The 21,671-nt window shown below is 36.1% G+C and overlaps 3 protein-coding genes across 3 annotated transcripts in view; 1 reads left to right on the top strand and 2 right to left on the bottom strand.

Moving 5' to 3' along the window:
- Positions 1–5,078, bottom strand: part of LOC108737887 (protein Malvolio-like) — a 15,797-nt gene extending 10,719 nt beyond the window's left edge. The window contains exons 1-4 of the mRNA XM_018471017.2: positions 4,764–5,078; positions 3,085–3,274; positions 1,933–2,092; positions 952–1,405 (exon numbers count right to left, since the gene is read on the bottom strand). Of these exons, the coding sequence (XP_018326519.1) occupies positions 952–1,405; positions 1,933–2,092; positions 3,085–3,274; positions 4,764–4,904 (945 nt within the window). The 5' untranslated portion in view covers positions 4,905–5,078. The remainder of the gene's footprint in view (positions 1–951; positions 1,406–1,932; positions 2,093–3,084; positions 3,275–4,763) is intronic.
- Positions 5,079–6,403: 1,325 nt separating this feature from the next.
- LOC108737874 lies at positions 6,404–15,300 on the bottom strand. Its single transcript, XM_018471006.2, has 5 exons — positions 15,120–15,300; positions 12,392–12,625; positions 11,643–11,700; positions 10,338–10,426; positions 6,404–6,538 (listed from the first exon to the last, which is right to left on the bottom strand). Exons 1-5 carry the CDS (start codon positions 15,298–15,300, stop codon positions 6,468–6,470), a joined length of 633 nt encoding a protein of 210 aa, XP_018326508.1. The 3' UTR covers positions 6,404–6,467.
- A 3,848-nt stretch (positions 15,301–19,148) lies between these two features.
- On the top strand, positions 19,149–20,995 carry LOC108737886. The gene is made up of 4 exons (XM_018471016.1): positions 19,149–19,321; positions 19,516–19,896; positions 20,580–20,710; positions 20,767–20,995. The coding sequence occupies exons 1-4, from the start codon at positions 19,214–19,216 to the stop codon at positions 20,945–20,947; spliced, it is 801 nt and encodes a 266-aa protein (XP_018326518.1). The 5' UTR covers positions 19,149–19,213; the 3' UTR covers positions 20,948–20,995.
- The last annotated feature ends 676 nt before the right edge of the window (positions 20,996–21,671 follow it).

The following is a 21,671-nucleotide window of genomic DNA, read 5'->3' as shown; positions in this document are numbered from 1 at the left end:
TTTTCTGTGGTTTCCTTGGATCACTTAGGCAAATGCTGGGGCAGTAATATTCCACAGATAATCTTTCATTCTCTTCTGTCTTCATTTCGTCCGTCCCAACTTTCTCACCCGAACCACCACCCACCCATTCCCACGATTCCTGAAAGCAGGCTGAAGAGGGCCTTCCGGCGTAGTCCGGAGGGACTGCCCGCCCACCAGCATTACTGGCTGGTGGGAATGAAACACCAAAAATAAAAAATAATAAAAAGAAATCTTCAGTGAGTTGCTGCCGAGACTTCAAGGTATAATCTTCGCATCACATCTTATCGCATCAATATTTAAAAGTTTCCATATACTTCTTTAGTTTCTCTTAGTGTCTGAATCAAAATGAAGATGAGCTTTGCCATACAAGAAACGCCCGCTCATACCATAAACCTTTAAGATTGATTTTCTCACCTTTCAAAGTTTTGGATTCTCTTGATCGCTGTTGATGTATCGAACTCTTCGTTTACTATCGGAATTATTAATGAGAACCTAACAGGCCAGGTCTCCTCTGTTTTGGTGAATTAAGAGTTTGACGCTGGTCTTCTACTCAGTCGATGACTTCTTTCTGAATTTCTTCCTCAAAGTATTATCGTTGCGATAACTACATATCTTGTCAGTCGACTTGGACGACGAATTTGGTGTGTTAGTTTGTTCATTGAGGACTTTTAGCTTAACTTAGATTACTTTCTTCGAGTTGACGTATGTACCTCTCTTCTTCATAACGGTGGCAAGTATGGAATCAACTCTTGATTTTCCCATAGGTTTAATATAAATAAAAGTGTTTTTTTTCTTATTTGAATTATTAGTGATTAAAAACACCCCAAAAATTGTTTTACTAACACTTTCTGTAATTTTATATGTTGCGTAATGTGTCGTTTGCTGACAACCCTGAATAACCTTACTATAGCTATAATTTTGAGTACTTACCGCTTCATTGCCTGTTGTTTGATAAAGTCCATATCCAAAAACACTGACTACGAATGTGTTAATAATAAAACTGACCAGTAGAGCGATAGCGTTTTCTATAAAATTATACAGTCGAGCATCTTCGATCTTTTCGTGTTTATTTCTGTCTATGTCTCTGGATTTTACGAGGGCTGAGTGGAGATAGAAATTGTGCGGCATAATTACTGCACCCACAACCCCTACGGCTTGAAGCCAAACGGTGGAATCACAATTACTACACCAGGGCACAAACATTCCCTGGAGAACCTCTGACTGGTTGGGTCCAGCGATTACGTATTCATATCCGAATGAAATTCCCATAACGCTAATGAGAATTATGAAAAAGAACTCCAATATTCGTAAACCGAAGTTATCCAGCAACAAAAACGTTATGGTATCCACTATGGTGATCAAACAGCCTCCCCAAAGTGGAATTCTGAAGGAACATTGATAATTATCAAAATCAAAAATATAAAACATTGAGAAAACAACAAGTAGAATCAAAAACCGATAAATTTTAAAGGGTGTTTCGGGTAGGCCTTTAGGTCTTATCAGTTTTCGCTTGGCTTAATATCTTGGAACATCCTCTACTGATGCTGTGCTAGTCTTAAGGCCGTCGTCGGTTGGAGTTGCCTCCTAACGTTTCGCTTCGTTTGAACACAACCAAATCTGGAACCCGATCCTTTGGAACACTCGAATGGTACCGACCGACTTGCCAAGGAACTAATTGAAACGGAGGAAATCTCGTCCTCTACCCACAGGCATAAATACAATTTACGTAGGAGAAGTCGTCAGTTCACATCCAGCATCGGAGACGGAAAGATTTCTGAAGAAGCCCGCTACACGTGCAAGCAAAACGTTAAGAATCAACTCCAACTGATGACGGCCTTTAGACCCAAATCAGAACAGCATCAGCTCACCTACTGTACTTATAAAAGTTGAAAGCAGCAGTGAGAAACTTACACTCGGTTTGAAAGCATGTAAATGGCAATGGCAGTACCAATGATTTCTTGAATATCGGATCCGATAACTGCCACTTCCACCATTATCCATACTACAAATCTCGGTATTTTCCTATATTGGTAATAACAAATTTCAGCCAAGTGCATCCCACTCACAATACCTGCAATTAAAAATTTGGTACAAGAACCTAGTGTCATTTTTCTGCTTCTGCTTTTTATGGAGCATTGATGGAAAGATTCAGTCGTTTAAGCGACGCAAGTGAATAAGGCGTTCAAACTTTCGAAATAACCCGAATAACATTATCCACAATTAAGAGTCCTGATTTATTTATTTGCTTGTTTGAAGTAACTTTCTCGAAGTTCTGTAGAAATTGTGAGATGCGGATAACAATTTTGAAATCGTTCGTCTTCATCATCACGTGAAAGACAAAGTAGAAAATGGAGACTGCGGTGAACTATAAAAGAGGCCCATCGGCTCTATTCTATTTACATCAAAACCTTTTCCCTGTAAGCCGTGCTTCACCTATGTCTAATGTGTCTCGGCACAATCAATGCAGGAAACACGGGTCCACATGGAAACGATTTATAGGCAACAACGATGAGCCTCTCTTCTAGTGCAGCTACCAGCATGCTTGCTGACATTAAAAATCGTTCTTCAGATAACTTCAGAAGGTGCAAGGTGAACATCACCTGTAGAGATTTGCTACTAATTAAGTATACCTAACACAACATTAATCTCTCTATCGGTATTCTGTCGAAACTGCCTGAGGTGTGGCGTGCTGTTTAGAACTAAGGAATTCAAAATTTAAATGCGTGAAAACGTGATGTTCTGTTAAATATAATACCGGCTCATCACCTAGATAGCTCCACAGTGGGTTTAGTTTGAAGTCAATATACTTAAATCGATGAGAATCTTTTGTTCAAAATTGATGAACTCGCATTTAATAGCAAATCTTCACAGATGGTGATCATCACGACGAGTGTAGTTAACTAAAGTTATTTTAAAAAATAAAGAAATAAAACAAATCCCGGAGTTTTGGACTGAAACGATATTTACCTACCAAGAATTGGTTCAGATGTTAATTACAAAACTTATGACGAACAACACGGAAAATTCCTTTATAATGTGTATATCAAATAATATTAGAAATACCTAATTTGGCTGCTAAGGTTTGCATGAATAACCCCAGACATGTACTGATCAAAAGAATCCATAACAGTTTGTATTGTGCGATGCTACCAGACTGTAAATCGCTTTCGATATTTCCTGGATCCAAATATGCTATTGAAACTAAAAACCCTGGACCAGCGAACGCCAAAAGTTTACGAAAGCTGAACCCTGTCTGCCAAGTATTACATGATTATTGTATCTTTTGTCATTCTGTCGGACGAGCTTAATGGACTAATTCTAACTTAATATTTAATTATAAATTTTCTGATCGTTTATGTAGACCTAGATTAGATTACTGTTCGCGAATAGTTAAGGATGTGGGTTGTTCTAGTTTTAGGGAAATGCGATGATTAGCTCAGGATAGGAAAGAGTGGAGGTGCGTGTCCAACCAGTCTTAGGATTGACGATCTTATGATGATAATAAGTTTAGACCATTGCTTAGCATTCGGGAGGACGCCGGTTCGATTCCGGGTCCGTATGCCTTGATCCAAGTTTTTCTGTGCTTTACTTAGATCAGTTAGGCAAATGCTGAGGCAGTAATATTCAACAGATAATCTTTCATTCTTTTCTGTCTTCATTTCGTCCGTCTCATCTTTCTCACCCGAACCAGCACTCACCCATTCCCACGATTCCTGAAAGGCGGCTGAAGAAGGATTTCGACCCTTCCTACCGTTCGGAGGGACTGCCCCCCCCCACCAACACTAGTGACTGGTAGGAAGGAAAGATCCAAGATCCGAATTTTTCGAAAAAATCAGTCGAAGCGATAATAAATGGCTCGAGTTTTTATGGGGAAGTACTACCACCTCAAGGAAATTAACATATACAGAGAAATGATAAGGGGAAATCTATTAAAATAGAGGAGTCAAGATATGTAATGGGACAGAGGGAGATTCTGTGGAGGGACTGGTAAAGGGATTGAGTGTCAAGGTATTTAGAAGGAAGGAGGGAAATAAACGTTCTGGCAAATTTTAGGACGGGGAGTCAGTATAAGGGAGGTAAATTTAGGAAATAGGATAGGACAGAACGTTGAATATGGGATAGGGAGGTAGAATCTCTGAAGGATGTGAGGGTAGTAGACTTGTGAATAAGGATGTGGGTGGATCAAGCTGACTGAAAAAAGATTTAAAGAATGAAGAGTCGCCTTTGCTTTTGAACAGTGAAAGAAGTGTGGCAAGGGAAAGCTTAGTAATACTATCAACATAAATATTCACAGCAACACTCAGTATTATATCATAGAAAATAGCAAAAAAGTGCGCTTAGATTAGGATCATGTCGATCAAACGTTGCCATAAAGATAAATTGAAATATTTGACCGTAAATGAAACATTTTCTCTAATTCAAATATAACTGATTCCATTTAGGAAGTTTGACTTGAGGTAGTTTGACTAGATATGATGAAAACATCTTTTGCATGTCGTACTGTTTAATTATTAATTGTTTAATTAGAAGTTTAAGTGGTTCAAGAAGAGCTTTACTCAGTCTCCCCTTATTTTTAATTTCGAAATCGTTTTAAATTACTAAATCATTAAAATATTTTTATTCCAAGACAGAATGTCTAAAATGTAACATTCATTACAGACAGTTTGTATAGGTACGTCTTCAGTAGGTACTTTTTGCTGTCCTTAGTAGTAAATTAGAAATAAATAATAAATGATGCTTACAAATTCTGTTTCCGGTATTTTTATTTTCCTTCCGTGAAACGTGTCGGTAGTAACGAAAACACTCATTTTTCTGTTCTTGTTCTTTTCGTTATCAATTTCGCTCATTCCCTTGCAGGTAGATCCCGAACGGTATGTTCGCATACAAAGGCTAATAAATAACACTGACGATGAGATTATTTTACTTCGGTAAACATTTACTTTATTTGGGAACGTCTTTTATAATTGCACATTTATTTGTTATCTTGATGCGTGCTGTACGGGTCTCTTTATCAGCGTCACGTTCGGTTTAATAACTTTTGGTTTAAGATTACTATCAGAACAAACACTTTGCAACAATTTCACGACGAAGACTTGTTCTATTCTGAAATTTTTATTAGATTAGGTAGTCGATTGACTGGTTTGAAGATAAATGTACGGCATTGTATTCGGATTCAGTGGCGTATTCATTCTTTGCATTATTTTACGAATTACGTACGATGGGTGACATGGCATGAGATAATTAAAATGGCGGGTGGTAGCCATATTGCATTCAACCGAACGCTCTTTTAGAAATCCCAGTAGGTAATATTTAGATAATATATCATTTTAATTCTATTTCGGCTTGAATTTAAATAAAAGACAAAAGCCGACATTCTCTTTCCTTATCACTAACTGGTATAATCGCAGCACATTCTTCTGTGTTTCTAAATTCTCCTTTTTTAGTACGTTACAGTTTAACAATTTGCATACACTTTCTTCGTATTCTTTCAATTATCCCTTTAAGTAATATTGCAGCTTCAGAATATCGTTAATGCACAAATATTTATGTGAAGTTTTAGTCTTTTCATAAGACACCAATAACTAATCTAGTAAAGTAGTGAGATACTAGCTATTTTTAATTCATCCACATCACACCTACAGTACCTGCTATTATTTACTCTACTAAACAACTTCAGATCATTGACAAATCATTAAAATATTCTGATTTAAAATTGTAGCCAATATCAATGGTATGGATCCTTGGGGAACTCCCTACAAACCTTTAAATACCTACGAATAGGAGTGATGTAATTTCACTGACCAAGATCTATTTCATCATCATCACGTGTCATCAGTCCTAAGACACACGTACCTTCACTCTTTTCTATCCTGAGCTAAACTTCGCATTTCCCTAAAACTAGAACAGCCCACATCCCTAACTATTTGCGAAGAGTAATCTAATCTAGGTCTACCTCTACCCCTCCTAACTCCTGTTTCTGCCTCTAATATGTCTCTGACTACAAGATCTATTTACTCAAAAAATTAGAATTGACCCAAGTAGGAAGTTTTCCACTAATCCTCAACAATTCTGACTCTTATAATTAAACCCTGTCAGGTTTTAATAAAATTTTTATAAATAGTGTGAAGATTATCACCAATTTCCTAAACTTTCTGCCACGTATTTCATTAAACAAAATTGTTAGAAATTATTAATTAAAATATTTTAAGTGTGAAGTTGAAGTGGTGCAAATTCAAAATCATGAACTTTACGGCCTATGAAACTCATGAAGCAGGAAAAAAAATAAATTGAAGAAAATAGCCCCTTTCTAACCACGTTTATTGCATTATTTATAAAATAAAGAAATATTAACGTCATTAACATAACAACTCTTTTAACAAAATATAATGAACAACATTTTTTAAAAAGTAAAAAAAAAGAAAATCAAAAACTAAATAGCTAGATTCCTAAAAGTTGTCTCCATCTTCATCCAATCTTGAATCGTTTGCTTCCGATTCAATGTCTACATCACTTGCTTCTGTAAAAAGAAACAAAGTTTAGTCGTCATGCAACAAAAACAATTAACAGTAGTCGTAGATAAATTTATTATTGGAATAGAAAGTTTTTGTACCCAAGTTTCGTACTTTGATTTTTCATATTTTCTCGTCAAATACTCAATACATATAATCAGTCGGTCACGTACCGACAATCTATACTGATAATGTAATAATTGACTAATTGAGTACCTGAAAAACATTTTTTTTATTTAAATAATAAGTATATCTACAAATCTACATACATCAAATGTATCATTGTACGTATCTATTGTAATTACGTCACACTGTTCCGGCCACGTGTAGACGTACGTCTCCTTATTTCGTACAGTTTAAAATTTCCGGAAATTTTTGAAAAATTGTTTCTTAAGAAAATCGAAACGTTATCTCCATGTAACTACGAGTTTACTACCTCGTTATAAAAGGAGAGTGGAGAATTATTTTTGACTTACGAATTTCAAGTTAATTTATTTAAAAAATACCCTGCTTGATGAAATTTATTGTTCAGTTCTACCTTTTGTGATAAGAAATAAAACAAATATTTGATTGATAGAAAAATAATATTAGAATTGTAATTGTTTTTCTCTTTGGAATTCACTGATAACTATGTAATCAATAAATAATTAATAAGTCAGAACCAAAAAATTAAAAATATTACGAGAGTTTTACAATAACTTTTTTTAATTAATTTTTACCACTATATAACCTAAAATTAATTCAAAAATAATTCACTTGTTGATTTGTTTATTATAAAATACTATTGTTACAAAAGTTTCCTTCATTAACAAGGAAAGTTTTCAAAATAGTTAACGCCTGGGAAGATGAACGAGATACTTAACCTTTTTCTTGAAAANCAATAGTTTTTTATAATAATTCACTTGTTGATTTGTTTATTATAAAATACTATTGTTACAAAAGTTTCCTTCATTAACAAGGAAAGTTTTCAAAATAGTTAACGCCTGGGAAGATGAACGAGATACTTAACCTTTTTCTTGAAAAATATACGACTATAGGTACTGATTAAGTAAAAAAAGACCAAAATCATAAAAAAAAGTGTGATATTAATTTACAACAAATTGAGTTTCAATAAGTTTTATCTATAGGAGTTTTCGTATTATGTCTGCGACGTGAAGAAAAGTAAAACAATTTTTACCTATTTATAAAATAATATTCTTCAGTATCAATCAAATGTTTAAGGTTTCTTACAATTTGTGATAAGAAACGCATAAAGCAAATATTTAGTAAACTCTTATCAAAAAAGAAAAATCGAATTAACGCATACAACTTGTTTTTCAGGTTTCTTCTGGCAATCAATATCTTCGATTTAAGGGAATATGAAAAGCTATTACCGGTAAGTCAATAAAAATACCTATATTATTTTTATGTATGACATTAATATCGCCATTAACGAGGTTAATACATTTAAAAACTTTCAAAACTGAAAAAAACGGGAACAATTTAGATGCAATAAGTCTTAGTCAAAGATATGATATGGTACTTGTTGTGGCTAAACGCCCGTTGACGAAATCATTAGGTAAAATTACGTTACGCTGTAGACGAACCATTATTCACAAACATGCGAGAAGTGCTGAGCTTTATGGACTAGATAGGTATTGAGCAGTGGCGTAGCAAGGTAACCAAGGGCCCTGGGGCAATTCAAAAAATGGTATCCCACTGCTATTTAAACTGGTTAGGTTTTATCAAGAACGATCTCCTCGCGCGCGGGCTTGAATTAATGCACCTACTGCAGGTGACCTGCATTTTTTCCATTATATTTCGCGTTATACAATGAATAGCCGAAATCTATAAATTTGACATGATTTATTGACGTAACGAACATCAATATGAGTGGTACTAAAATCAAATAACATTGAACAACTATATTGACCATTACTAAAAAGTTTATTGACATTAGCTTATTTACTCCTGATACACCATTAATTTTTTAACCGTTCTCGCAAAAAAATTTTGACTCGAATTTACAATAAAACACACATATCGCTGTCCGTCAAATTGACAACACTGCCAACCCACAAAAAGAATTTAGGGGAATTCCCTAGATATAACTTTCGAATTACTCTCAATTGGGTTGCCATGATTAAAGTTGGGTTGCAACCTGTTATATTTATTTTGAAAATGGGAGAATTTTTCAAAAATTCAATTCGATCGAGATTTTCTAGTAAGAATTCGAGGGCCCCTGAGCTTGAGGGGCCCGGGGCACTGCCCCGCCTAGCCCCTAGGTAGCTACGCCACTGGTGTTGAGAGATGATTCCCTGATTGCCTTATGTAAAGTGCAACAGAGATAAAAATTATGCACAAAGGGATTGGATTAGGTTACAGTATTAGGGGCTCGCCTTGGCTAAAATGTAAAGCACAATCTACAAGGGTACCTTGCCGTGTAAATTATTGGGTTGTTCGGAAAGTCATTTCGTTTTTTCCCGACAGAGGATTTAATTGTATTCTTTTGCACCCAACTTCACATTTAAGCCGTATAATTTTTATATGCTTTGAGAGCTCATATAGCAAGGCTTGTGTGTGAAAAATTCCAATTAATTCTACGCAGTAGTTTTTGGTTGGTGCCCTTTTAAATATGGAGAGCGATAAGCAGCATTTTCGACATATCTTACTGTTTTACTACAGAAAGGGTAAAAATGCTGTTCAAGCCAGAAAGAAATTGACTGATGTGTATGGAGAAGGTGTGTTGACAGTACGCCAGTGCCAGAACTGGTTCGCTAAATTTCGATCCGGCAATTTTGATGTCGAAGATGCACCACGTTCGGGAAGGCCGGTTGAAGCTGATAAAGACGCGATAAAGGCATTAGTTGATGTGAACCGGCGAATAACAACACGTGAGATCGGATTGAGGTTAAATTTATCAAATTCAACAGTTTATGACCACTTGAAAGGCCTGGGATTATCCTCGAAGCTCGATGTATGGGTTCCCCATGTTCTCACAGAGAGAAATCTGTGTCGCCGCATTGACGTCTGCGATTCGCTTCTCAAACGTCACGAAAATGATTCGTTTTTGAAGCGCATCGTCACTGGGGACGAAAAATGGGTTGTATACAACAACGTCAAACGCAAGAGGTCATGGAGCAAAAAAGATGAACCAGCTCAAACCATTTCCAAAGCCGATATTCACAAAAAAAAGATAATGCTGTCTGTTTGGTGGGATTTTAAAGGAACGAAAGAAATGATGCACTTCAACAGAAAAGGTCAGAACTAATCAACAGGAAAGGTGTAGTGTTTCACCAAGACAACGCGAGACCTCACACAAGTTTGGTCACTCGCCAAAAGCTTTTACAGCTTGAATGGGATACAATGCTACACCCACCATATTCTCCAGACCTGGCACCATCGGATTATTATTTGTTCCGGTCACTCCAAAATTTTTTAGACGGTAAAACCTTCACCTCAAATGAGGAGGTCAAAAACCTCCTCGATCAGTTTTTTGCCAGCAAAGACCAAAAATTTTATGAGCATGGAATTATGCTACTACCAGAAAGATGGCAAAAGGTGTTGGACCAGAACGGTCAATATATAATTTAATAAAGTATTTGTTTATTATAAGAAAACTGTCTTTCATTTCCTCAAAAAAACAAACGAAATGACTTTCCGAACAACCCTATAGTATCAATTTCAGGTGGTACCTACTTTAACGAAATCAATATCATTTCGTTTTCGTGAGATTCGGTTTATAAAAATGCAGTTCTTCTGTTTACTTCTGACGTTTCCTCATAGTTGAAACTAAGAGAACTGAAGAAAATGTAATGAAATCCTTACCCCCCACGAATCCTGCATGATCACCGTCATTTCCTTCACTGCCTTCACTGTAGTACTCGCCGCCGCCTTCGCCAACATACTCTGCATCTCTAGAAAGTGTTGATCAACAATTTTAATGAGAACTTAATTAAATCTCAAATATGAATTAAAACTGATTATCGTTAAAGCGTAAGTATTACAAAACAGAAATGCAGGGTGGTCGAACAATGCGTTATTAGCGTTAGAAAAATGTTTAATACGGAAGTAAGTTACATGAAGTACAGATTCTACTTTTAGACAAGGTAACAGCGTAACTTTTCTTTATATTTCACTGCCTAAATTCCATATGAAAATGATAATGATTCTGGTGGATTCCAGATCTTATAATTTATGATAAATCCAATGCTTTGCGTATTACTTTACTTTAAATTTAATATTAAGTACATAAACTGACCAACAAGTTCATGGACCGTGGTTGTGGTTTATATTTATTACTCAATAAATTTACTAAAAAGATTAAAATGCGCCAGTAGTTTAGTTCCGTCCTCAAATTTGGGCACACAGTTGCCTTGAATTGTTATATTGCAATATCCATAAAGATAATTAGATATTAAAGAATTAAACAACTGATACGGTAAGCAATAAAACCAAATAAGCCTGCCACATTATTTAAACAATTCATCCAAAAAAGTGCAAACATTATTTGTTAAAGTCTGTGATAAGCCACTATGTTACTGATCGCGCTTAGGATCAAAGCATTTTAAAGTCAAAATCAACACGGACGTTCTACTGGAAGTAAAAGGCATTTTCACATTAAATTACTACATTAAGCACGTGGAGAATGATTTGGATAAATAGAATACGAAATACTAAAGGTAAGTTTAGGCTAAATACACAGAAGTGAGCCTTTCACAATTGGTATCATCAAGCAAGTTTTATTTTGTAGACTAATTCGCGACTATTGAAGACAAACATTACTTTATCTATATACGTTTAATACATGCATTCGCATAAGCCCATTTCAAAGTTGTATACGTTGGAAGGTTAAAGACTTGACGCATGCATCGCAAAATATTTGGATGGGCGCAAAATCGGTTAGGTAGTAGGTGCCTAGATTCTATTGGCTACGCATACCAAGCATGCGTAAAGTTAACTGTGTAATGTGGGCATAGTTATGTCACCACTCATTCTCCTCAAGAAGGTTTCATTCCCCTCAATTATAAAACAGCAAATAGTAAGCTTAATTAGAAGTATTATTATTGTTTGATATAGAAATGTTTTCCGAAAATTAGGATCTTACTTAAATGGATCGTAAAAATAACTTACACCTCCTCTGGCTGAACAGCTACTACTTTGTTTGCTTTGTTTAATTTTCTTTCTGGACCTGAAACAGTTTCAATATTGATTTGGCTTACAGTTACATTTAAGGAAAACGATTGATTATATTAAAATTCGGTTCACTGGTAGAATTAACAACAACAAGAAGCGTCTACAAAATTTAACAAGAAAATTAGTATTAAAAAAATTATATAAAATGGCTTACTCACTACGACTGCCCATCACTAATATTTCCCTACTTAGACACTGATCTATCTACCACCACTGCCCACATCTAAATTTCTCCAAAACAATCTTTGCTTAGGATTCCTGATAAACCTTCGTTATGTTTTCTTTGGGTCTGTCTAACCTGACCAGAACTACGGTTTTGGATGGTAAGTGGATCAGAGCTTGGGTAAGGGAGGTATTAGTGACGAACAGTGCAAGCCTGCAAACCACGGTAAATTTGACCAAGAATAATTAATTTTTGAATTTTATATAATTTTTTAATAGATATCATTTCCTTAAAAATCTTGTAGATCCTTCTTTAGAATTCTACCTACTGTATGATCCGAATTACAATAAAATCCATCAACTTTATTGTTTACGTATTTCGGCAACTCTTTTGTAGCAAGATGAAAACAAACTAAATTAAACAAAAACTTTTATACAATCAGACATAAAACGAGCCAAAAAGTCTCTGTATTTTTCTTCTCAAAGCATCATCCTTAACTGAATTATCGGTTAAAAGTGCTCACCTTCCACTGGAGCGGAACGTTTGTGATGACTCCTTCCGGTTCCGGTGTGATCTTGACCGGCATACTTTCCGAAAGCAGAATGGGCTTCAAAAGCGTATTTGTCAGCGTTTTTCTTGTGGAAACTATCGAAGTGTTTGTAACCGTCGTTTCCCTTGTCGCTCTTCCTTCTGTAGTATCCTTGTTCGTTTTCTCCGTCAGCACCGTCGGTATAAGTGTGGATGTACGCTCGAGTACCTGTGGACACAAAACGTTGTCAAAATTACGCCCGATGAACAAAACGAAATTTATCGGAAATATTAAAATAATAAATGTAACATGTATCTGATCATCAGTCGTCTACCTACTCACGAGTTACACTAAGTATGTAATTGCACAATTTTCCTTAAAATTTAGAAGTTCTGTTGAATGAGAAAGCCTTGACGGTTTCGGCTTATTGAAGAATTTAACACCTCTAGCAAAGATTAGCTCAGGATAGGTAACTGTGGAGGTGCATGTCCAAACAGATCAAGCGGCATGAGGTAGAGGTTTAGCCAATTGCTTAGCATTCGGGAGGACGCCGGTTCGATTCCGGGTCAGTCTGCCTCGGTCCAAGTTTTTCTGTGGTTTCCTTGGATCACTTAAGCAGATGCTGGGGCAGTAATTATCCATCCCACGGGATAATCTTTCATTCTTTTCTATCTTCATTTCGTCCGTCTCAACTTTCTCACCCGAACTACCACCCACCCATTCCCACGATTCCTGAAAGCAGGCTGAAGAGGGCCTTCCGCCCTACCTTGCGGCATAGTCCAGAGGGACTGCCCGCCCACCAGCATTACTGGCTGGTGGGAATGAAACACCCAAAAGTTTTTTTTTTGTCCAACCAGTCTTAGGGTTGACGACCTTATGATGACGATGAGCTGATAAGATTGGGGAAGTACCAAATAGGTGTGACGGGGATTTACTGTAACGGTGAAATATCGATTTTTAAGGCATTAAACACTACCTACGTGATATCGAGTTAAAACAGTATACTATCATCTTCTGTTCTCACTGAACATAGTTTCCATTGATGAAAGTTGGTTTGTTCAGTGTTCACATATATTGGTGACATAATGTGAATTCCCTAATAACAACACTAGAATATGCCGAGACATCGTCATTCATAAATCATGACCGAAGTTGTTCCAATGGAACTTAAAAGAGGGAGATCATTCTCAAGAAGGTTTTTTGTAACTTCCCCCATTTTATCTATTTAGTAAATACTACAAATGCTTTGGATTCAGCACATTTTTGGATAAGCTTCCTAAGACGGTCAAAAAGAAAACCTCCTTTTCTATATGGACCAATTGTTAGTATGTATAACTTGAGTATTTTTGGACACATGATGCCATCTTACCATTTGGCTTAAATCACATTGGTGGTAGAACTTTTTTAAACAATAAGACCAAGTGGTTTGATTACTAATTACAAATCTGCTTCTCATTTCTGTTAAATTTTCTATCATTTAAATAGAAAATGGTTTTTTTGTTTTATAATTTCTCGTGAATAGCAAATTTCTAATTTGGTTTCGAAGTAATTCACTCTGACTATGTGCACACTCCATAAAACACGAATTCTTTCGTCGCTTGCAAGCTTAGCAACCAGTTTTTGTCTTCTTTTCGAACGGTTTTCATCGAAGTGCTATGTCAGATCAAAAGTTGACCATGTATAACGTACGTACTTAACTCACTTTTTAAAAGAATGAAATTTCAGATTTGCGGCTACAGCGAACAAAAACGGATAACGTATCATGCTATAAACTTTCATTGTAGTGGTCTTTTTGAAATTGCCAGTAATACGTAACAGTTATGTACAATAATTCTTTGCTAAAGTCAATTTCAACATAAATAAATCTATTGCATATCAGAGAAAATGAAAAACTAATGTTAACCACATATTTCAGTTGATTCAATTAGATACATGTATGTCGAAAGATGTTAGGAAACTCACATCAATCAAATTCCTTTGGGATAAGCACATGTTTAATTTATTATCTAAAGAAAACCCTTCGTATTGACTCATTATCTATATGAAAATAATTTTGTCAATAACTATTGTACTAATATGTAGTAGTAATCAATTTACTAAATAATATTTTCATACCATATGAAAAGTTAATAGATGAGGCCCTTAGTCAAATAAAGTTACAAATTATTTATTGACTGTACAGTGCTTATTTTACCACGCAATGGATTCTTCAGCTTAAAAAAGAATGAGTAAATTTAAGGGTAACTTTCTTCCACCCCAAGGCGAAATCATTGTTCTGCCACCAACAAATAATTTGTAACTAAAATTTGTTTTTCTGTTTTTTTAACAAAAGAATTCTAAGGCAAATAGTTGTAAAACGACATAAATAATAAGAGCATTCTGCCATAAAACTCAAAGCGTTACTCAGTGAACTTTTTATTAATAAATAATAATTTCATGCTAAAATAGATCTGTAGAAATTTAACTACAGTAGGTATATAACAGGCAAATATTATTACATTAGTTACAGTTCCCCATTCCCCATATTACAACGGGGATCATTCATATTGTATAACTGATTATGAACCGTAAAAGTTGAGCTTGCAAGTAGATATAATAAATATTATAGTTACTAATTTCTAATTAATTACCCATTAGAGTACAGATAATGCGATTAAAGAAAATAGCAACATTTCTATTGCCAAAAAAAAAATATTAACCTAAAGGTAATACATTACGATACCTGGATCTGGTTCAGCAGCAACGGGTTCAGGATTTTGTTGCGCAGCTCGTACTTCCCGAACCAACGATTCGACGAGGGCTGTGTCATCTTCGCCAGTATCAAAAAGGGGCCCGTCGTTGAGGGGAAGTCCGTAGCAGGAGCCGATCAGGATTACGGCCCCCAGTAAGCTACATATGTACATTACGATTAATGTAATCAATCGAAACGAGAAACAAAGAAGACAGTTGTAATAGACACTTTGGAAAATAAAAGAAAGAATAACGGATATCGTATAATTATACTCGAGTGGGTGGCTGAATCGTTCTAGTCTACTTATAAAGATTGCTTGGACTTAAGGCCTAAGAGGGGCGTGTAGATTTACCGCTGTTGCGACAAAAGAATAATTATTATACAACAGCTACATAGACAACTACGACCAACTGGTAACGATTCGATTACCGTGCTCAAACATCCGGCAAATTGCTTTAGATATGGTGTTCTTATCTCCAAGAAATCATTCCGTCCATATATAACTTTTCAAAAACGAACACACACACAAGCATCTACTTGTAAAACAGAAATATGTTTTTTTTTTGGTAGGTAACAATTTCTTTAACATTTGACAGGTTCAGAAATTACAAAATGCTTACCTATTTGGAATTAGTAAGTATGTTCAATGCACCTTTTACTTGGATTTTTTCTCATTACTTGCTAAGGACAATCAAGTTTACTGGATTTACTTTCTCACTTATTCTAAAGGGGTGTTTGGTCGTCGATTCGTAAACCCAAATGCAGTGAAGACTGAAGAAATCTCGATCATTATAGGAGATTCTCTTAGCGGAAAGTTAACGTCAGAATCCAGCTCCACCACTCAAACATAACGGTCCTTGAACATTCCAGAACGCTCTCGATTCATTCGATCCTGTTCACTCCAGAATATTCTACTTGAGGACAATTCCAGATATTCGAAAACTTCCTAGCTCAGGACCATCCTAGAAATATTCCAACGGGTGTATCCTCACTTATTATGCCTGGAGAAATGTCGATATAGGAAATTATTCTAAACATTGTATTAGGACTGTTTGGTCTATATAGGTATATAAAAACAAGTTCCACCACTCAAACATAATGGTTCCTTAACATTTCAGAACGTTCTCAGTTCATCCCCTCCAGTTCACTCCAGAACATTTTACTTGAGGACTGCTCTAGAAACATTCCAAAGGGTACATTCTCGCTTATTTTGAACGGGTGTTTGGTGGCCGATCCGTAAACCCAAACGTACACCAAACTGGAGAAATATGGAACGTTATAGGAGATTCTAAATATTCTTTTAAGACCCTTTGGTCGAAATATATGACTATTTAATGTTAGAATCCAGCTCCACAACTTAAACATAACTGTCCTCAAACATTCCAAAACGCTCTCGATTCATCCGGTCCAGTTCACTCTAGAACATTCTAACTGAGGACGATCCTAGATATTCGAGAAGTTTCTAGTTCAGGACTATTTTAGAAATATTCCTTTAAGTATATCCTCACTTATTATGAACGGCTCAAAAGGACCAGACCAGAGAAAACTCGAACGTCATAGGTGAATCCAAACTTCCTTGTAAGATTCTTTGGTCGAAATATATGAAAATTTAATGTCAAAATCCAACTCCACCACTCAAAAATAACGGTCCATGAATATTCCAGTGCGTATTCGATTCATATGGTTCAGTTCACCTCCGGAACATTCTACTTGAGGACAATTCTAGATATTCGACAACTTCCTAGCTCACGACCACCCTAGAAATATTCCTTTGGGTGCAACCTCACTTATTCTGACTGGAGAATTCTCTAACGTTATAGGAAATTCTATACATTGTTTTAGCACTCTTTGACCTAAGTAGATAGGCATATGAAAATTAAGTGTCAGACACCACCTCCATAACTGAAACATGGCAGTCCCCAAACATTCTAGAACTTTATCGATTCTTCCAATCCAGTTCACTCCAAAGCTTTTTTATTTTAGGACAATCCTAGATATTCGAGAATTCCAGCTGAAGACCAACCTAAGAACATTCCATGGGGGACATTCTCGCTTTTTCTAAACAACTATTTGGTGACCGCAGATGCACTCACACATACCAAATTAGACAAATCTTCAACGTTCCCTATTACCTATTCATGATGATTCACGACTCTTGCTCGTAAAATCTAGCTGAGGACAATTCTTATTGTTAGAGACATTCGAGGACATTCTGGTGAAAACCACCCTGAAAACAATAACGAACATTCTAATACATTCTCACTTATTCTAAACGGGTTTTTGGTGGCCGGTAGTCGACTCGTAGATCCTCATCTCCACCAAAAATTAAATATAATAGGGGATTTCAACCTTTTTGACTTCGAGTATTATCGAAATATTTGAAAATGCCCAAATACAATGTCAGAAGGTAGTTCCTTCACTCACACACAATGGTACTGGAACGTTTCAGAACTTTCAGAACTATCATGGTTCACTTTAGATTATTCTGCCTTAGGGTAGTCCTAGATTCTCGAGAACATATCAGTTGAGGACAACTAAAACCGTCCGCATCCAGCATTGGAAATGGAAGGACCTCCGAAGAAGCTTGTCACTCGTGCTAGCGAAACCTTAGGAAACAACTCCAGCACACGACGGCCTTTAGATTCTAATCAGAATAGCATCAATTCACAGCTAAAACCATTCAAAACATTCTAGTGCTTTTACACTTTTTCTAAACGGGTGTTTGGCACCCGGTGGAAGACCCGCAAACCCACATAACCATCAAATGTGAGAAGATTGGAACACTATGGGAGATTCCAAATACTTTTAGGAATTTTTGGTCGAAATAGGAAAATGTCTTTTAACCACCATATCTTCTCACCACCACAGCTACCCACATTACGTTTTAAAACTTACTCATTAAAAAGATTTCCTGTATACATGAGGTTTTAGAAAGATATCTTTGCATTTCACTAATAAAATAAAGGTTGAGTCATTGAGCGTCATTGTTAAGTAGCTGGTAACGAGGTGTTCAACTATTTGAGTTGAATTATTCGCGTGAAGTTTTTGCTAATTATCTAGAAACAGTAACGTTACGCTCGAAATGAAAACAAAAAATTCGTTTTGCTTTCTACCAGATGATGATCTCCCTCAACTGTGGTAATTTGAATGAAATTCATTTCCTAGAGGTCCATCTAGCATTTTTTTTTGCAATGCTTGTGTACCTACATACATTATCCATTTTCCATTTTGATAGTAATGTTAATCAGTATTAGTTCGTGACCATTATTCCTAGGCAACAATTTTGAACAGTGATGAAACAATAACCTATAGAGATTTAGAAAATACCACAAATGGCGTGGTGAGCGCCATCTCTAGTATCATGCTACATTTTAGGATTACGTATGCTCCAGCAAAGTCCATTTAAATATATGGATATCTACTTGCTGAAACGAATCCCGGCGTAGCTCACCTCAACGTGATCAGCGCGTCGCAGGATGAGATAAAAAGATCGAAATCGCGATCCGCGTCTGGCAGTTTCGACAGAATACAAACCACATCGAATTATTTTGTTCGATTATGGTAACGTGCCTATCACGTTGAGGTGAGCTACGCCGGGATTCGTTTCAGCAAGTAGATATCCATATATTTAAATGGACCTTGCTGGAGCATACGTAATCCTAAAAAGTAGCATCGTACTACAGATGGCGCTCACCACCCCATTTGTGGTATTTTCTAAAACGCGCTGTTAAGACAGCAGGTAAAGGTTGGTCTGTGTTCTGTCGCAGCTGCCTGCGACGCGCTGATGAGATCCAAAAAGATCGAAATCGCCATCCGCGTCTGGCAGTTTCGACAGAATACAGACCACTTCGAATTATTTTGTTTGTTTTATAGAGATTTATGTCGATGTATTGAAGGTCTCGCTTAATTCACGTTGTATTTTACTTTTCTTTACGATTGAATACATTGAAATTGAAAATTGAAAAGAATGTGCGTACCTACATGTGATGCACTGGTAGAAAGGTTTTGATTTTGAAATATGTCAGTACAATGTGTCATTTGGTTAATATGAATGTTAAATTTTTGGTAACTGTTTTTACATTACAATGGCCATTTTTGGGAACGTCTTGCCAAAATTTATGTGTAAATCGTTAAATCTGCAGCAAACGTTGTTACCTGTCAGTAGATTTATTTCATTGTTCAGAAAAAAATCGGTAGGTCTTTTGATTGATATAGGCGTACAACGTAGGTATACATTATTCGTTAAATACTAAACATGGAAATAGTGCAAAGAAGCATATGTCTATTGGAGTGCCAAAAGGGAACAACAGATTAGAATCATAAAACCAAAATGTAAACTTATTATATTGCTTTACAATAATTGACTGTTTCCATACCAAAAATTTAGAAGGAAGAGTCCCATTACTTAATTCATCGGCCCCAGCCAGACGAGTACTGCGAAATACTGCGGCTGTTATGGGAGTGCTACTATCCAGAAGAACCGACAACACTTTCTTTAGGTTTGGGTCATTGTCACAATCCAGTAATGGACGAAGATTCTTTAAGAGGACTTTCCGAAGGCCTGTCTTTAGTGGCACGATGTAAATATACTGGAGACATAGTGGCAGGTTCAGTAAATAGAACTGCTTGTCCCTGGGATGCGGAAGAGATGGAAAGGTTCTCGTGTTCTCTCACTTGCCCTAAATTGAAGTCATACACCAAGTTTAACGCCCATTTACTGAAAGCGCCTATGCTATGGGAAAGATTTTGTACAGATAAAATATTTGAGGTAAGAATGAAAAGGTTATCTGAAGATGGTTTGATATTTGGGATTGATGAGTGTTGTCCAGGATTGACTCTACTCCTCGTGAAACGTTGGATAAACAAAATTATGGGTGGACTCATTAAAGGGAGAGAATAACGACCATTAAGTCCGAAAATATGTATATTAAAAGAAGAAAGTACTAGAACTTAATATTGTGGAGCATTTAAAATCATACAGTGCTTTCGATGTTAGTTATATGCAGCTGTTACTACAGCATCTCAATGATTTAGTTTCTTCGAAGATGTATTTCCAAATAGTGCAGCACTTGGCTGTTTTAACGTTAGTTGTGATGTGTTCTAAAATTTGATTGTATTAGACTTATTTCAGTTAACATTTCTCCAGCATTCATAAATTTTCCCTTATTGGGACCACACCAAGAGTCAATTTCTAGGACTTTCTTCACCATTCTCCAAAATTTTGTGCAGTTGTGTCAATATCTATTTCGTTCTATAACAATTACTTACATAAATTGATCTCTGTTTTTCTTTAAACTATGAAATGGATCCGTTAGATAGATACAAAACAGCTGTTTTTCTTGGAATTTCGCCCATCTTCAAAAAAAAAAAAAATTTAAGCCCCCCTTCCTGGAGCATTGGTTGTTCTTTAATATAAAAGCTGTACTTGGCACAAAAAAGTATTTGTTTCAGATATCTCAAGTGTTTGTTAAGAAGGAAGAAAGGCAAAAAGGCTTAGGATTCAAATTGATAAAGTCTTCAAAAGAGTTGGGTGCAGACTGTGGTTTTAGGGTGATAAGGTTGGACGCAACAAGCCACTACTCGTAAGAAAATCCATTTCTTCCGTTACAGCACAGCATATCATGTGAAACAATTCCAGGGCAAAAATTTGCGAGAAATTAGACATGCGATTGATTTACACGATTAACTATGACGATTATGTTGACATTTACGGTAATCCGGTTATAAAGCCGCCACCTCCGCATTGTGCTTGCAAAGTTTACATCGACCTACCGCATTCCATGGAACAGAGGAAGAAAAAGAAAAAGAAGCGAAAATAAGAATTTGTCACGTTTGTCTACTCTGTTTTGTCTTGGTTATGGAATAAATCTGTGCTATAAAAGAATTGCGTATTTAACTTGTGAGAAAGTTTGGCTTTCAAAAATACTCATTACTTTCACACACCCAAAGTAAACGAAAAGATATGAACTTAGGAGTATACGTGTAGATATCCTTTTGACACACTGTAATAGTGCCATTTTAGGGTTACATTTTCTTAATGTAGTCTACGAGTTACTAGACTTACATAATTATTGTCCGTTTACTTAGAGATATGCACAGCGTGAGCAATGCCCCCAAACGAATATCGGTCGTAAGCGCGTCCACGGAACGTGATCGGTCGTTCCCGAGCAAGGCGCAACCACATACCTCTGGCGCCGTAAGTAACTTTTGCCAGTTACGCCCATTAAGGTCGTCCGGTCACATTTACTGCCATGTGTACCTTTCTCTAAGTGAACGGACTCTAACTAGGTACTAGACAGATGTTATAACTCCATCCATAACCGCTTGAAACGTGTAATATTATATTACCTATTTAATAATTCATTTTTCTACAAATTTTTGGGTCTTCACGGAATAAGCGAGAATATGTTATTACTAACCATTTTCACACGAAAACCAGCAATAATTGCTCAAAAATGCACTTGCAAAACAGAAAGACCCTTCACGCTTAATTATCGTTTTTATTCGATTATTATTGAAAACCATTTACGTTTTTGGCGACTA

Source organism: Agrilus planipennis, unplaced genomic scaffold, assembly GCF_000699045.2.
Source record: "Agrilus planipennis isolate EAB-ADULT unplaced genomic scaffold, Apla_2.0 scaffold59, whole genome shotgun sequence".
In the NCBI taxonomy this organism is placed as follows: domain Eukaryota; kingdom Metazoa; phylum Arthropoda; class Insecta; order Coleoptera; family Buprestidae; genus Agrilus; species Agrilus planipennis.
This window is presented reverse-complemented; position numbering and strand designations above follow the sequence as displayed.

What these genes read in the sequence shown, in the direction of transcription:
- LOC108737874 (XM_018471006.2), bottom strand. Translation starts at nt 15,300, where the DNA reads ATGTACATATGTAGCTTACTGGGGGCCGTAATCCTGATCGGCTCCTGC. An exon ending in TGCTGCTGAACCAGATCCAG is followed by an intron (nt 12,626 to 15,119) that starts GTATCGTAATGT and finishes TTGTGTCCACAG; the next exon opens with GTACTCGAGCGTACATCCAC. An exon ending in GCTGTTCAGCCAGAGGAGGT is followed by an intron (nt 10,427 to 11,642) that starts GTAAGTTATTTT and finishes AACACTTTCTAG; the next exon opens with AGATGCAGAGTATGTTGGCG.
- LOC108737886 (XM_018471016.1), top strand. Translation starts at nt 19,214, where the DNA reads ATGGCCATTTTTGGGAACGTCTTGCCAAAATTTATGTGTAAATCGTTA. An exon ending in GTACAGATAAAATATTTGAG is followed by an intron (nt 19,897 to 20,579) that starts GTAAGAATGAAA and finishes TATTTGTTTCAG; the next exon opens with ATATCTCAAGTGTTTGTTAA. An exon ending in GACGCAACAAGCCACTACTC is followed by an intron (nt 20,711 to 20,766) that starts GTAAGAAAATCC and finishes AAACAATTCCAG; the next exon opens with GGCAAAAATTTGCGAGAAAT.